The sequence below is a fragment of the Polypterus senegalus genome, chromosome 10 (assembly GCF_016835505.1).
Source record: "Polypterus senegalus isolate Bchr_013 chromosome 10, ASM1683550v1, whole genome shotgun sequence".
Taxonomy (NCBI): Eukaryota; Metazoa; Chordata; class Cladistia; order Polypteriformes; family Polypteridae; genus Polypterus; species Polypterus senegalus.
In genome coordinates this window covers 42,854,064-42,869,165 of record NC_053163.1, presented here as the reverse complement: position 1 = coordinate 42,869,165, position 15,102 = coordinate 42,854,064, and the positions used below count along the sequence as shown (strand labels likewise).

At 40.9% G+C, this 15,102-nt stretch overlaps 1 protein-coding gene across 1 annotated transcript in view; it reads left to right on the top strand.

The window, feature by feature from the left end:
- Nucleotides 1-15,102, top strand: part of col4a5 (collagen, type IV, alpha 5 (Alport syndrome)) — a 481,130-nt gene that overhangs the window by 250,565 nt on the left and 215,463 nt on the right. Inside the window, exons 22-24 of the mRNA XM_039765771.1 lie at nucleotides 2,267-2,347; nucleotides 11,823-11,894; nucleotides 13,462-13,532. Of these exons, the coding sequence (XP_039621705.1) occupies nucleotides 2,267-2,347; nucleotides 11,823-11,894; nucleotides 13,462-13,532 (224 nt within the window). The remainder of the gene's footprint in view (nucleotides 1-2,266; nucleotides 2,348-11,822; nucleotides 11,895-13,461; nucleotides 13,533-15,102) is intronic.

Sequence of the window (15,102 nt, the reverse complement as noted above, 5' to 3'; positions counted from 1 at the left end):
TTTCAGTTATTATTGTTTAGTTGTCTACAAAACAGACAGCAATTTACATTTGGGCATCAGCATTAAGTAATGTCAATAACAGAGCTAGGAAATGACTTTCTGAGGTGAATCCATGCCCTGACTCTGAAAGGTTGCTGCTGAGAAAGACAAGCAGCATAGTGAAGCATACAGCCAGTCTTCTTTTAAAATGGCTGAATCTCTCAACAATTTTTTTCTTTTTGCTTTTTTAAAATGACATGAATATGTTGTTTTGCAGTGTGTTTCCAAACTCGACAGTGATCAGTACATGATAACATTTTTGGCTTAAATATAAATACAGTGGTGCCTTGTACTTCAAAGTTAATTAGTTTCAGGAGGCTGTTTGAACCGTGAATTGTTCAAAGTCTGAATATGTTTACCCAATTAGAAATAATGGAAAGTAAGTAAATCCATTCCCAGACCCTAAACAATACTCATCTCGATAAATTTAAACAGAAAATACAAATAATTTAAGATGCAAATAACACAATTACATGCCCTAAATAATAAGTTAAAATATGAATGAACATGATTATGTCTGTATGTCAAGAACCTGGTGTACTACACTGTACACAACAGATGACATTTATGTTTGCTGCGTAACTGCCATCTGTTGCATTTTTTTTCACTGCGTGCACAGTTTAAACATAGACGCATTATTTGAACACCGGATCATATTTCTCTTTAATTTAGTATTCAGACTCTGGAATGTTTGAAGTTAGAATATGAGTTAGAGTATGAGGCACTATTACATTCTGTAAGTTTAAGTGCTTTTTTATATAGGAAACCCGGTGCCTATCTCCATCATAAAACGCAAGAGCAGGCTAGTTATTTTTTAATACTTATAAACATGCTTTACTTTAGACTGTTATTTCATGTGGTAAATTAATATATACCTTGATTGTAAAGAATTAACTTCTTTGTGAAAAATATTGAGTTTATCCTTGAAGTTTTTCAATAATGTGTTTATTTATTGTTAACACACATCGAGTGAGGACTTTAAGCTTTGGAGGCATGCTGCACTGAAAAAAAAATCTTTAATAGGTGTAGCGGACAGCCGGGTCCCATGCCCGGCAGGGATGCCCCTGCTGCATCTGTTTCGGGGGAGCAACCATCGGCAGCTCAATACCTCCCCCGGGACGCTTGGTGGCAGCCTCCCTGGCAGATGGTGATACCCCAGCCTGTCTCATGACTCCATGGGAGATAAGGGGAGCTGCATGGAGTCAGCAGCACGGCTGGACAAATCTTCAGTCCCACCTGGAATTGCAGTTAGGACCAGGTGGACAAGCACCTGGAACGCTGCCGGGTAGGCTATAAAAAGGGTCGGCCACCATGACTCAAGGGCCAGAGTCGGGAGGAGGAGGACTAAGTTTCAGGAGGAGTGGTGGTAGAGGAGAAAAGATTGTTTTGGTGGTAATTGTGCTTTGGGACTGTGTTGGGCTGTGTGGCATGGGGAAGACGTGTCCCACAGCTGAAGATAAATAAAAGTTTGTTTATTTTTATATGTGCCTCTGTGTCCATTTGTGTCAGGTCAGGCGCCTATTTAGCGGCTTTGTTACATAGGTCTTGAGCCTTCAGGCACGAATGCAAAACTGAAAAGTTCAGGCCATCCATGTATGCAAATGAGAAAAGGTATGCTTAGAACAATTCAGGGTCGAAGGACCTGGCCCAGTAACCTGGAACCAGGCTAGCAGCACCAGGATCAAGGAAAGTTTCACATACACAAGAAAATGTCTACATATGAAGTTCCTTTGAGAATGTGATGAGCAATTAGAAAAATGTGACTATAACCACTACATTGAGATTACTATAAACATTTTAACAATGCATTATATTATTGGAAGATAGTTTACTGATTATTACATTTTTTGCACATTTGTACCAGCCACTAGAGACTGGTAGGGCAAAGCCCCACCTTCCAGTAATACAGAGTCTCCGTGGCTTACAGTGTATTTCTAGACAATTTGTATTCTACATTGCTTTGAAATCTGCCTTGTCCATATTCAGACATTGACTATAATTTTAATGTACACAAAGTGATATTTATAAAAGCACTTTCATTTGATGATTTGTGGGACAGTATATGTAGTAGTTTGCTGTCACAGTCTGAATAATTGAGCTGACTGATATGTTTAAAATGTGCTCAACATAAAGTTATCTTTTACAAAGCATTTTGGTACTTTTAAATGAAGAATATGAAGCAATACCTTTTTCAAAATGCATCATGTTTTGAATTTTTTTCTTGCAGAAGGACTGTGTCAACCTGGACCTCCTGGGTTACCAGGGCTTCCAGGAGATCTGGGGTATCCCGGAGAAGTTGGAGAAAAAGGTAGTCATTTCATAATCTGATGCTTTAATTTAAACATTTTTTTGATACAGATAATGACATTGTTTTTCAATAAATGTGTTAATAATACATAATAAGGACATACTTACACAATTATTAATATACAAGAGATAAAGCTTTAATTGTTTTTTCTGGTTATAATATTATTAAACAGTACAGTAACACTAGTTTTTACCTGTACAACAAGAGAAAACAGGGATCTGTACTTATTACATATCTTTGGGCAGATGTTACCATAATTTAGCACAAGTCATACATGCATATAAACCCATTATACAAAAGCAGCCAGACACCATCAGGACTATGCAGAAATGGACAGAGAAGACTGAGTAAGCTCTGAAGGATGCCTTTGAAAACACTGAGGGATCAAGCCACTGTAAAACAAAGTACATCAAGATTTGTGTGGTTAACACAGTTAACAAAAATGGACTGCAATGTTTTCCCAACAGCAAACCATGAATCACAAAGACCTTGCTGAATAAAAAGAAGAGGGCTTTCAGGTCTGGAGATAAGAAGGAAATCAAATGGGTGTAATTAGAACTGAGGAAGCAGCTCTGTGGGGATAAAGTTTGCTACAGAGACAAACTGGAGAGCATGTTAAAGCAGAGCAATGTGAAATAAATGTGGAACTCAATGAGGACTATTACAGGATATACCTGTAAGGCGGATGTAAACTCATAGAGGAACAAGAACATAGCTAATGAACTAAATCACTTTTTCAACAGGTATAACTCATCCTTGTCAGTTTAGCCTTTTCTCAAAACTGCTAGACTCTGGGTTCATTCTAGAATTTGTATTTGTTGTCTCCAGTCCTCTTCCACTAATTGAGCTAACTGAATCTGCTGATCAAGTCAAGAGAGAGCTCTGGAGAAACACTGCACAAAGAAGGCCATGGAGCGTGGATGAAATGTTTAACTCTGCCACCTCCAGCTCTGTCTCCTGTTTTCTGGTCAGTCCCACCGTCTCCAACCCATATAACAAAGCTGGTGTGACAATCAAGACTCCAAGACATCATAAAGGTTTGGGGCAGCCACCCATATATTGTTTTTCCCAGCTGCAAAAGTGTTTGAAATAAGTAGCACGATGTGCATATAACAGAGTCCAAAACAGAGCCGACTATAGTAGACCAAGATGGAGGCTTTAAAGGCCTGTAGAGGAACTGATGCCATTAAAATGGCCGGAACCAGAAGTGACGTCAGAAAAGGGGCCGGCTTCGGGAGTGATGTCAGCAAAGGGGCCAGCTTTGGAAGTGATATCAGCAAAGGGGCTGGCTTCGAAAGTGACGTCAGCAAAGGGGCCGGCTTCGGAAGTGATGTCTTCTGAGGCACCAGAACATTGCAGGATTTCCCGGGAAAGGTCTGTAGGAAACTGAGAAAGACAGTCAGCACACTCTGCCACCCCCTGGTTTGATGTTTATTACACTTACTCAGACCCTTTAGCTGTCTCCTGCTCGCACTCGGTCCTCCCGGGTTTTTCACTCACCACCTAATAGATGGACAGGATCTCTCTCTTTGTCGATAAGTTAATTACTTGCCGAAATTAAGGGTGTCTATGTGAGCAAAGAATGAGAAGGGCTGAGCGGAGGAGGGATCTGGCTCCCTCTCCTATGGCTTCAGCAAGTTCACATGATAAACCCGCTCGCTTGGTCTACGATTGGGTTGTTTCACCAAATAGTCGACCAATTCTTTTCTCTCCTTAATTTCATAAGGGCCTTGCCAATGGGCAGGCAATTTAGAATGGGAGGTGGGGACTAATACCATGACACGATCACCCAGATGGAATTCTCAGAGTGTCGTGCCATGGTCATAATAACGGGCCTGTGCTGCTTGTGCCTCTTCCATATGACTTTTTAGAATAAGTTGGATTTTCCCGAATCTATCACTTAATTGTGCAATATATTCCAAAATATTTGAAGAGGGAAGAGCCTCTCCTTCCCAACTTTCTTTCAAAACATCCAATATACCTTGGGGTTGTCGTCAAGTTCAAAAGGTGAGAACCCCGTAGAGGCTTGTGGGACTTCCCGAAAGGCTAAGAGAACGAGGGGAAGGAGTTGATCCCAATTCCTCCCATCCCCACTGAGCACCTTGTGAAGCATCTGTTTGAGAGTCTGATTAAACCTCTCCACTAGACCGTCGGTTTGAGGATAATACACCACGGACTTTAAGTGCTTTATTTTCAGTAACTTGGCCATTTCCCTGAATGTCTCCGAGGTAAAAGGCGTTCCTTGGTCTGCTAGGACTTCTTTAGGAATGCTGACACACTCAAATACTCCTACTAGTTCCCATGCCATTGCTTTAGATGTAACTGAGCACAAGGGAACAGCTTCCGGATATCGGGTCACATAATACACGAGGACTAATATATATTAATGTCCTTGGGCCGAGGGCTCTAAGAGTCCTACAATATCGACCCCAATTCGTTCAAAGGTGACATCAACTAAGGGAAGGGGAACGAGAGGAGCACTGTCCCTCCTAGGAATATGCCGTAATTGACATTCTGGACAAGAAATACAAAAACTTCGAACCTCCTCGTCATTTCCGGGCCAATAAAATCTGAGCTTAATCCACTCTTAAAGTTTTTTCAGAGCCTAAGTGACCTCCAAGGAGGTGGGCGTGAGCTAATTCACAAACCTGCTACCAGTATGTTCGTGGGATTAACAACAGTTTCCAGACCTCCACCCCATATTCCACGACCCAATATAATAGATCATTTTCTATTACAAAGTGAGGTCCTTGTGGCATGGGCTGGTGTGTGCGTTGGCCGTTGACAAGGACTACTGCATTTTTTGCAAATTTTAGGGAGTCATCATTCCACTGCTCCCTTTTAAAAGAAGCCGGTGTTTGTCTAAACTGAAGTGAATGTCAAAGAGAGGATCCGGTCTGACCTCAAGGGGAGGGGATTCCTCCCGACTCATCAAGGCGCGGGTGGATGATGTGTTTGCCTGTGACGGTCCAGGAATCTGCCCATCCTCCTTGTGGGCTTCCATATCTCTCTCCACCAGCTGTTTAAACGGCATGGGGACAGATTGAAATTAGTTATCCCCATCTATAATGAGGCCTAAGTTTTTATCGGGAATAGTCAATAGTTTACCAAATTTATTTTCCAACCAGTCCCGCCCCAGAATCTCTGGAAAGGGAAGATTTGGGTGGACTGCCATGGGAAATTTTTTAGCGATCCTCCCGGACTCATGAAACATAGGGCGGTATTGTACATCCAGGTTTCTCCGTGAATACATTTAATACTGGTCTTTTCTTTAATTCTTTGTCGTGGTGAAATATTTTGGCAATCAACAATGGAAATATTGCTGCCGGAATCAAACAGGGCATTGAGTTTATAACCATTTATAACCAGTTTATACTGCAATAATTGATCCCATATTCGAAAACGTCAGGGGGTTGGCAAGAGCGCACAAACTGTCTCCCCCCCTCCACCTACATCCCGCCTCGTTCCCGGGTCGGTCGCATGATCGGCGGCCCAGGAACTCAGAAACAGGCTCCAATTTATGTGGAAGAGACTTATTCTGTAGGACGTAATCTCTAGGAAATCCACTAGAGGACTGTTATGGGTGATTTCAGGAGCTTTATAAGCTCTTCCATAGAATGAAAATCTCTCCAGTGCGACTGGGCAATGTTTTTAGGGAGGCTTTTTAAAAGTATTAAGCAGGCTACCTGCTGCACTATTTGGCAGGTGGTTAGTTCAAATGGCCTTAACCAAACAGACACCTGCTCCCAGAGGGTCATAACCTGCCCCTGGATTGATCTCCCTGGATCAGATTCCCAGTTTTTTTATTAGTTTTGCCTGCTGGACTGGGGATAGCCCATATTTATCTGGGACATCAGCCCCAATGGGCGGCTCAGCTCTCTCCTCCGAGAGAGCATGATAAGCCCTTTTTGTTTCTTCCCCAGAAACCAGCCTACACCTGTGTGTCCCTTTCACACTCTCCATTTGGTAAGTTATAAGCACGGAGCGTGTACGGAGTCCTTCCTGACCCCCAGATGCACTCCCCTGCCCAGAAACTCAGCCCTGTTACTTTCTTACCTGGTTAGTTTCATGTCCGAGTCCCGCTTTCTTCTGGGACTTCCTCCTGCCGACTACGCCACTGTGACAAATAAGAGTCCAAGACATCATAAAAGTTTGGGGCAGCCACCCGCATATTATTTTTTCTAGCTGCAAAAGGGTTTGAAATAAGTAGCACAATGTGCATATAATAGAGTCCAAAACAGAACTGACTATAGTAGTCCAAGATGGATGCTTTAAAGGCCTGTAGAGGAACTAATGTCATCAAAATGGCCGAAACCAGAAGTGACATCAGAAAAGGGGCCAGCTTCGGGAGTGATTTCAGCAAAGGGGCTGGCTTTGGAAGTGATGTCAGCAAAGGGGCCGGCTTCAGAAGTGACATCAGCAAAGGGGCCAGCTCCGGAAGTGATGTCTTCTGAGGCGCCGGAACATTGCAGGATTTCCCGGGAAACGTCTGTAGGAAACTGAGAAAGACAGACAGCGCACTCTGCCACCCCCTGGTCCCGTGGTTGGATGTTTTATTACACTTACTCAGACCCTTTAGCCTACTTGCACATGTCTGACACTGGTCTCTGTAGATCTTCCCTTTCACTCTTGCTAATAACCGTCTGTCACAAATTACTCCCGACACTCTTTTCCACCCATTCCACTCTGTCTACACTCTCTTTTTCACCCCTCTTCGACAATCCCCATTACTCTGTACTGTTGATCCTAAGTATGTAAACTCATCCACCTTCATCAGCTCCACTCCCTTCATACTCACCATTCCTCTGTCCTCCCTCTCATTCACACACAAGTATTCTGTCTTGTTCCTACTGATCTTCATTCCTCTCCTCTCTATATCTCCACCTTCCCAGGGCCTCCTTATCCTGTTTCCTACTCTCATTACAGATCACAATGTCATCAGCAAACATCGTAGACTAAAGGTTCTCCTGTCTAATCTCATCTGTCAACCTGTCCATCACCATTGCAAATAATAAAGGGTTTAGAGCCGATCCCTGATGTAATCTTACCTGCACGTTGAATGCATCCGGCACTCCTACCACAGACCTCACCACTGTCACACTTCCCTCGTACATATCTTATACAATTCTTACATACTTCTCTGCCACTCCCAACTTCCTCATTCAGTGCCACAACTCCTCTCGAGGCACCTTGTCGTATGCTTTCTCCACATCCACAAAGACACAATGCAACTCCTTCAGATCTTCTCAATACTTCCCCATCAACACCCTCAGAGCAAACATTGCATCTGTTGTGCTCTTTCTTGGCATGAAACCATACTGCTGTTCACTAATCCTAACCTTCTTTCTTAACCTAGCTTTCACTACTCTTTACCATAACTTCATGCTATGGCTCATCAATTTTATCCCCTTATAATTACTACAGCTCTGCACATCCCCCTTATTCTTAAAAATCGGTACCTGTACACTTCTTCTACACTCCTCAGGCATGCTCTCACTTTCCAAGATTCCATTAAACAATCTAGTTGAAAACTCCACTGCCATCTTTCCTAAACACCTTCATGCTTCCACAGGTATGTCATCTGGACCTCGGCCTTTCTATTTTTCATCCTCTTCATAGCTGTCCTTACTCCCTCCTTACTAATCCATTGCACTTCCTGATTCACTATCTGCACTTCATCCAACCTTCTCTCTTTCTCATTCTCTTCATTCATCAGCCACTCAAAGTACTCTTTCCATCTTCTCAACACACTCTCCTCACTTGTGAGTATATTTCCATCTTTATCTTTTATCACCCTAACCTGCTGCACATCATTCCCAGCTCGGTCCTTCTGTCTAGCCAATCGGTACAGGTCCTTTTCTCCCTCCTTTGTGTCCAACATCTCATACAACTCATCATATGCCTTTTCTTTAGCTTTCACCACCTCTCTCTTCACCTTGCTACTTATCTCCTTGTACTCTTGTATAGTTTCTGCATCACTCTGACTATCCCACGTCTTCTTCGCAATACTCTTCTTCTGTATACTATGCTGTACTTCCCCATTCCACCATCAGTTTTCATTTTCCTCCTTCCTCTGTCCAACTGTCACGCCAAACCCCTTCTTGCTGTCACCCTTAATAATTCTGCTGTACTTGCCCTGCTGTCTGGTAACTTTTCATTACCACCCAGTGCCTTTCTTACTTCCTCCCTAAACTCAAGTTTGCAGTCTTTCTATTTCAACAACCACCACTTGATCCTTGGCATTGCCCTCACTCTCCTCCTCCTCTTGATTTCCAACGCCATCCTATGCCGTCTAACTACAGTTTCACCTGCTACCTCTTTGCAGTTTTTAATCTCATTCAGATTAACTATTCTGCATAGGATATAATCTAACTGTGTGCATCTTCCTCCATTCTTGTACGTCACCCTATGTTCCTCTCCTTAAAATACGTATTCACCACAGCCATGCCCATCCTTTTTTAGAATTGTACTTTAATCTGACCTTCTCCATTCCTCTCCTTGACACAATACCTACCTATCACATCCTTGTCTCCTCTGTTCCCTCCACAAACATGTCCATTGAAATCTGCTCCAATCACCACTTTCTGTAGCTTGGGTACACTGTCCATCACTTCATCCAACTCACTCCAGAAATCTTCTTTTTCATCCATCGCACACCCAATTTACGGAGCATATGCACTAACAACATTCATCATCACACCTCCAATTTCCAGCTTCATAATCATTACTCTGTCTGGCACTCTTTTCACTTCTGAAACCTTCAGAATAACCCCTACCCCATTTCTCCTCCTATCCACACCATGACAGAACAATTTGAATCCACCTCAAATTCACCTGAACTTATTCTCCCCTTCCATTTAGTCCCTTGCACACACAGTATATCAACCTTTCTTCTATCCATCATATCAATTAACTCTCTCCCATTGATAGTCATACTGCCAACATTCAAAGTACCTACCCTCCGTTGCACTCTCTTTACCTTCCACCTGTCCTCTTTCCTCCGGACACACCTCACCCCTCTTCTTCTCCTTCTTCAGCCAACAGTAGCCCAATTTCCACCAGCACTCAGTTGGCTAACAGTACTGGTGGCAGTCGTTTTAAACTTGGGATTTGACTGATCCAGGATGGAAATCTGTATTGCTGTCTGCATGTTGATCTGGCAAAATTTTATACCGGATGCCCTTCCTGACGTAACCTTGCCCATTTATCCAGGCTTGGGACCAGCACAAAGAATCACACTGTTTCTGCACCCCATGTGGCTGGGTTACAGTCCACTAAGACTCCTAAATCCTTCACTTAAGGTGTACCATTGATTTTCTTACCTCCCATTTTGTATTCAAACCTAATGTTTTTACTTCCTATGTGTAATACCGGCGGCATGGTGATGCAGTGGGTAGCGCTGCTGCCTCGCAGTTAGGAGACCCGGGTTTGCTTCCCGGGTCCTCCCTGCGTGAAGTTTGCATGTTCTCCCCAAGTCTGCGTGGGTTTCCTCCGGGCGCTCCGGTTTCCTCCAACAGTCCAAAGACATGCAGGTTAGGTGCATTGGTGATTCTAAATTGTCCCTTGTATGTGCTTGGTGTGTGTGTGTTTGCTTCCTGCAGTGGGCTGGCACCCTGCACAGGGTTTGTTTCCTGCCTTGCGCCCTGTCTTGGCTGGGATTGACTCCAGCAGACCCCGTGACCCTGTCATTCGGTTATAGCGGGTTGGATAATGGATGGATGGATGTGCAATACCTTACATTTACTGACATTATATTTCATCTGCTACAAAACACCACTCTTAACATTGTCCAATTCTGATGAGGTTCTTCGCACCATAACACTCTGCTTCCTCTTTCTAAGCCACTTCTGCACCCATCCACAAATATTACCCTGAACTCCCACTTCTTTTAGTTTGATGCCCAAGCTCTCATGTGGAACCTTATGAAATGCTTCTGAAAGTCAAGATGAATAATATCATATCCACTTTTTGTTGCTTCCTCATAGAATTCCAGCATGTTAGTAAAACATGACCTACCTTTCTGAACCCATGCTGACTGTACAGATAAGCTCCTGTACTTGCCATGTGCTGCTGAAGCTTATCCTTAATAATTACTTCCGTTGATTTTCCTGTTATGCACGTTAAGCTTACTTATAGTTGCTTGTATCTGCCCAGTCACCCTTTTTATATAATTGGATAATATTTGCCATTCTGGTGTAACAACACAGTGACAGTGTACAAGAAGGGTTTGAGTAGACTGTACTTCCTGAAGAGGCTTATGTCTTTTGATGTATGCAGCAGGTTGTTGGAGATATTTTACCAGTCTTTAGTAGCCAATGTATTAATTTACATTGTGGCCTTGTGGTGAGGCAACTTGAGTTTTAATGATACGAAATGCCTGAAAAAACTTACCAGGAAAGCCTGCTCCATCACAGGGCTAACCATGAACAAACTGAAAACAATTGTGGAAAATAAAGTGGTGAACAAATTTGGATTCTGTAATGGACAATCCCCTCCAGGAAGCACTCTCTTGGAGCACTTTTAGTCACTGGTTCTTTCCTCTATGGTGTGCTAAGAAACATCTGTAGGGATCTTTGCTGTCTGCAGCTCCCAGGGAATTCAGTACATCCTCCCAATGTCCTAGACTAAATAATTAAATCTTTCATTTACTATTTTTACACAATACTGTATACATTTATTATTTATATATTTATCTGCCTGTTCGTTGGTTATGTCATTTGTCCTGTATATCTTTGTTTTGTATGTTCCTGCTGCTACATGCATCTAAATTTAACCTTGTTGTCCAATAGCATTCATCTAATCTAATCTAATAAAAGTTCAGATTGATTAAGCAATAATATTTTGTATTTTTGTGTATTTCTTAAACATAATTTTTATTTTAATGATAAAAGTTAAAATAAAAAACTTTTAAGAATGTTTAAATTTGACAGGTTAAGTTAATTTGTGATTAGGCCTTCTAAATATATATATATACTGTAGATAAATGTATACCTTCTGTTTTTACAAATAATAATCATACACATTGTCTGCAGTGCACGTACCTGTTTTGTGTAATATATATAAATAAAGAAATAATGTTCAAAATCAACTTTATGTCATATTTATTGTAACCACATTGTAATGCTTTAAATGTAATGAGGAAATGCTCTCTGATGTATGGTATGGTATGGTATTGTTTATGAATGTAATTTATTATTATTTTAGCATCAGTGAATTTATTTCTCACTTTTCCAATCAGTGAGTTTGTGGATTGAGCAGACTCAGTTTGCACAATAAGTATTTTAAGATTCTGTTTCATTTATAAATGTCAATTTTAATTCAGTTAATGTAGCATTAATATTTTTTATGTTATCTGTGTGTGCTTGTTGAAAACAGATCAGCTTTTACTAAATTTTTTAATGAATGCTAGATTACATTACTTAACTATTTTGTAACATTTAATTTGCCTTGTTTTAATTATTATCAATTATTTCAGGCGAAAAAGGTGACACGTGTGTTAACTGTGGTATTGGACAACCTGGACCTCCTGGACCTCCTGGGTACCCAGGTAAGTTCCAAAATTACCTTTTTTCTTTTTCAAAATTATTCTGTATGATATATATATAAAAAACTCTCAACAATAAAAAAAAAAAAAAATCTCTTAAAATTTCACAGAGACGGGGTTTCTAACTTCCCAAAGGCTCTGGATTACTTTCCTGTTGTCCTAAAACTGGTTTTATTCATTTATAGCCTTATTTCATTAGGACTTTGTCATGTCTACTTCATTAGTATTAGGGGAAGCTTATGCCTTTTCAGCATTTAGAGCTGGTAAATATTTTTTAATCTTAAACTGCAGCTTTAAACCACATGACTAGCACTATTTCCAGGATGTAATCTTTATAATCACAGGACTGGTCAGATATTGGCTGCTCTGAATAGAAATTACATAATTTGTGATTAAACAAGTACATTACAATGTTTGCATAAATTACATAATGGATCAAAGAGTCACTTCTAAAGTACAGGACATACAAAGCCTCTTCTTAGAGTAAAATACAGTAATCCCTCCTCGATCGCAGGGGTTGCATTCCAGAACCCCCCGCGATAGATAAAAATCCGCGAAGTAGAAACCATATGTTTGTATGGTTATTTTTATATATTTTAAGCCCTTATAAACTCTCCCACACTGTTAACATTATTAGAGCCCTCTAGACATGAAATAACACCCTTTAGTCAAAAGTTTAAACTGTGCTCCATGACAAGACAGAGATGACAGTTCTTTCTCACAATTAAAAGAATGCAAACATATCTTCCTCTTCAAAGAATGCGTGTCAGGAGCAGAGAATGTCAGAGAGAGGTAGCGCGCGACAGAAAAGCAAACAATCAAAAAACCAATACTTGCTTTTGGGCTTTTAAGTATGCTGAAGCACCGCCGACAAAGCGGCATTTTTTATCTTCTAAGCAAACAGCCTCTGTGCAAACAGCCCCTCTGCTCACACCCCCTCCGTCAGGCGCAGAGACTGTCAGAGATAGAGAGAAAACCAAACAATCAAGCACCGCGCGGGAAGCATATCTTATATCATTGAGGAGTTTTAGTTAATATGTAATACATGCTCTGATTGGGTAACTTCTAAGCCAACTGAGGAAGCATGTACCATAAATTAAAAGACACATTGTTCGCAGAAATCCGCGAACCAGCGAAAAATCTGTGATATATATTTAGATATGCTTACATTTAAAATCTGTGATAGAGTGAAGCCGCGAAAGTCGAAGCGCGATATAGCGAGGGATTACTGTACAGCTGTTAAAAGGGAACTGCCCTGGGGGAAAAATGAGACATCTGGTCATCCTACTTTTATATTAGCTTTCTTCACATATTTCCCACTTCTAATGGATTTTAAGAGAATTGCAGATAAAATGGCACATATTCCTCACATGAAACAAAGCTGCAAGTAAATAATTCTCAGAAGAGGTGAATTAAATAACAAAGTTTCTATGTACTGCTATTAGTTGTGAATTAAAACCTAAAACTGCTTTATCTTGAGAGAGGAAATTAAAACAATTCTGAGAAAACTTACATTGTTATGCATATTTAGCAACTTATTTATCTATTTGTTTGTTTGTCTTATCTTTAGGAGATCCTGGTCCTCCTGGATATAAAGGAGATAAAGGACTTGGTGGAAGACCTGGTTCAACTGGACCTCCAGTAAGTGACTTCTTATATTTTAAGTGTCATTATTCTTTTAGGTTCATTTCAGAAAAAATGCTGATGACAATGGCATTTTACAAAAGACTATGTACCTATACTTTAATTGTCAAAAAAAAACTGTTTAGGTGACAGTTTTCCTAGTAATTGAAATAGAGGCAAACCCACTAAATGAAACTTAGCTATAATCTGTATATACTTTTGATCTGGTGTGCTGGTGGTTAGTGTTTCAAGGTGTAATTTTTTGGTTTCCATTTCTGAATACATAATTCCAGCACACATTTGTATAGGAAAGGAAATCATGAGACCAGATAGTGGAAAGTGAGAGTGGTTTATAAGAAGTATTGTACAGCAAGAGAGATGCTACAGATTTAAATTTAGCGGATAAATAATCAGCACATATGCAAAGTGAATGAGGGGGGCAGAAGAGAAATGAGAGAACGTCTACATGTTCTATGGACAGACTTTAAAATAAGATAAACAAAAAAGGAAGAAGCAGGATTCACAAACCTGGACCATAAGAATTAGAATAATTTCAGTTTGCAGTCACTGTCACCTATTGTCCAAATACCCCTTCTAGACCAGTCCAGAAAAACAATTGGATTGCCACTGTCATAAACTCGACTCAGAGTTATAGAAAGGTTTGGGGCAGCCACCCGTGTAATTGGTATCCTGGCTGCAAAGTTGCAAAAGTGTATGCAGCACTGATGTGCACAAAACCGAGTCCAAAACAGTACTGAGGGAACAGGGAAAAGGTGGAGGCTCAGAGGTCCAGGTGGAATCTCCCATGAATGATCTGCAGGAAAGGGCAAAAAAGTCAGTGCATTCTGCCACATCCCGGTATGACTCTGAACTGTCCTTACTCAAGCCCTTTAGCTGCCTCCCATGTGCACGTGTGTGACACCATCTAAATTTTATCCTTGTTTGTTAGAGGTAGATATCGAGATGTCTTCTTGGAGGCAATACCAAAAAGTTTTAATATGATGCCATATTTGAAGGGAATAATAATTAAGGGGCATATTTTAAATAAATTGTATAGTACATTGAAACAGCTAATCTGTGGTCCAAGAGAAAAGGACTAAATGTCACATGACGAAAAAACAAAATAAGTGTCTGTGATTGAAGCACCTCCCCATCCCCTGCCCCTATCCCTGTCTTACATGGCTTTGATGAACAAATAAATCAGGGAATTCTGAAAAATTCCAAGGGTGTTTTTACATAGCATGCTTCAGTTTCCTTTCAAAGTCATGTAGGCAGTGGGGTTGTGTTTTGCTAAATTGCACCTAGTTTATGTGTGTGCTCATATTCACCCTGCGATGTGCTGGTGCCCCGTTCAGGATTTGCTCCTGCCTCGCACACGATGCTTTCTGGGATGTGCACAACCCTGAATGGATGGCATAGTTAAAAATGTATATAAAGATTTTTTAAAGTTCTGCACACTCCGTGGTCTAAGTTTATAATTAGTTTTAATTTCACAAAGACATTTATCGTGTGGTAATTGGTTATGTGGAGCAAAAAAAGGAAGGATAGGAACTGGGGTTTGGTATGTTAGACAGAGACAGCATGCATG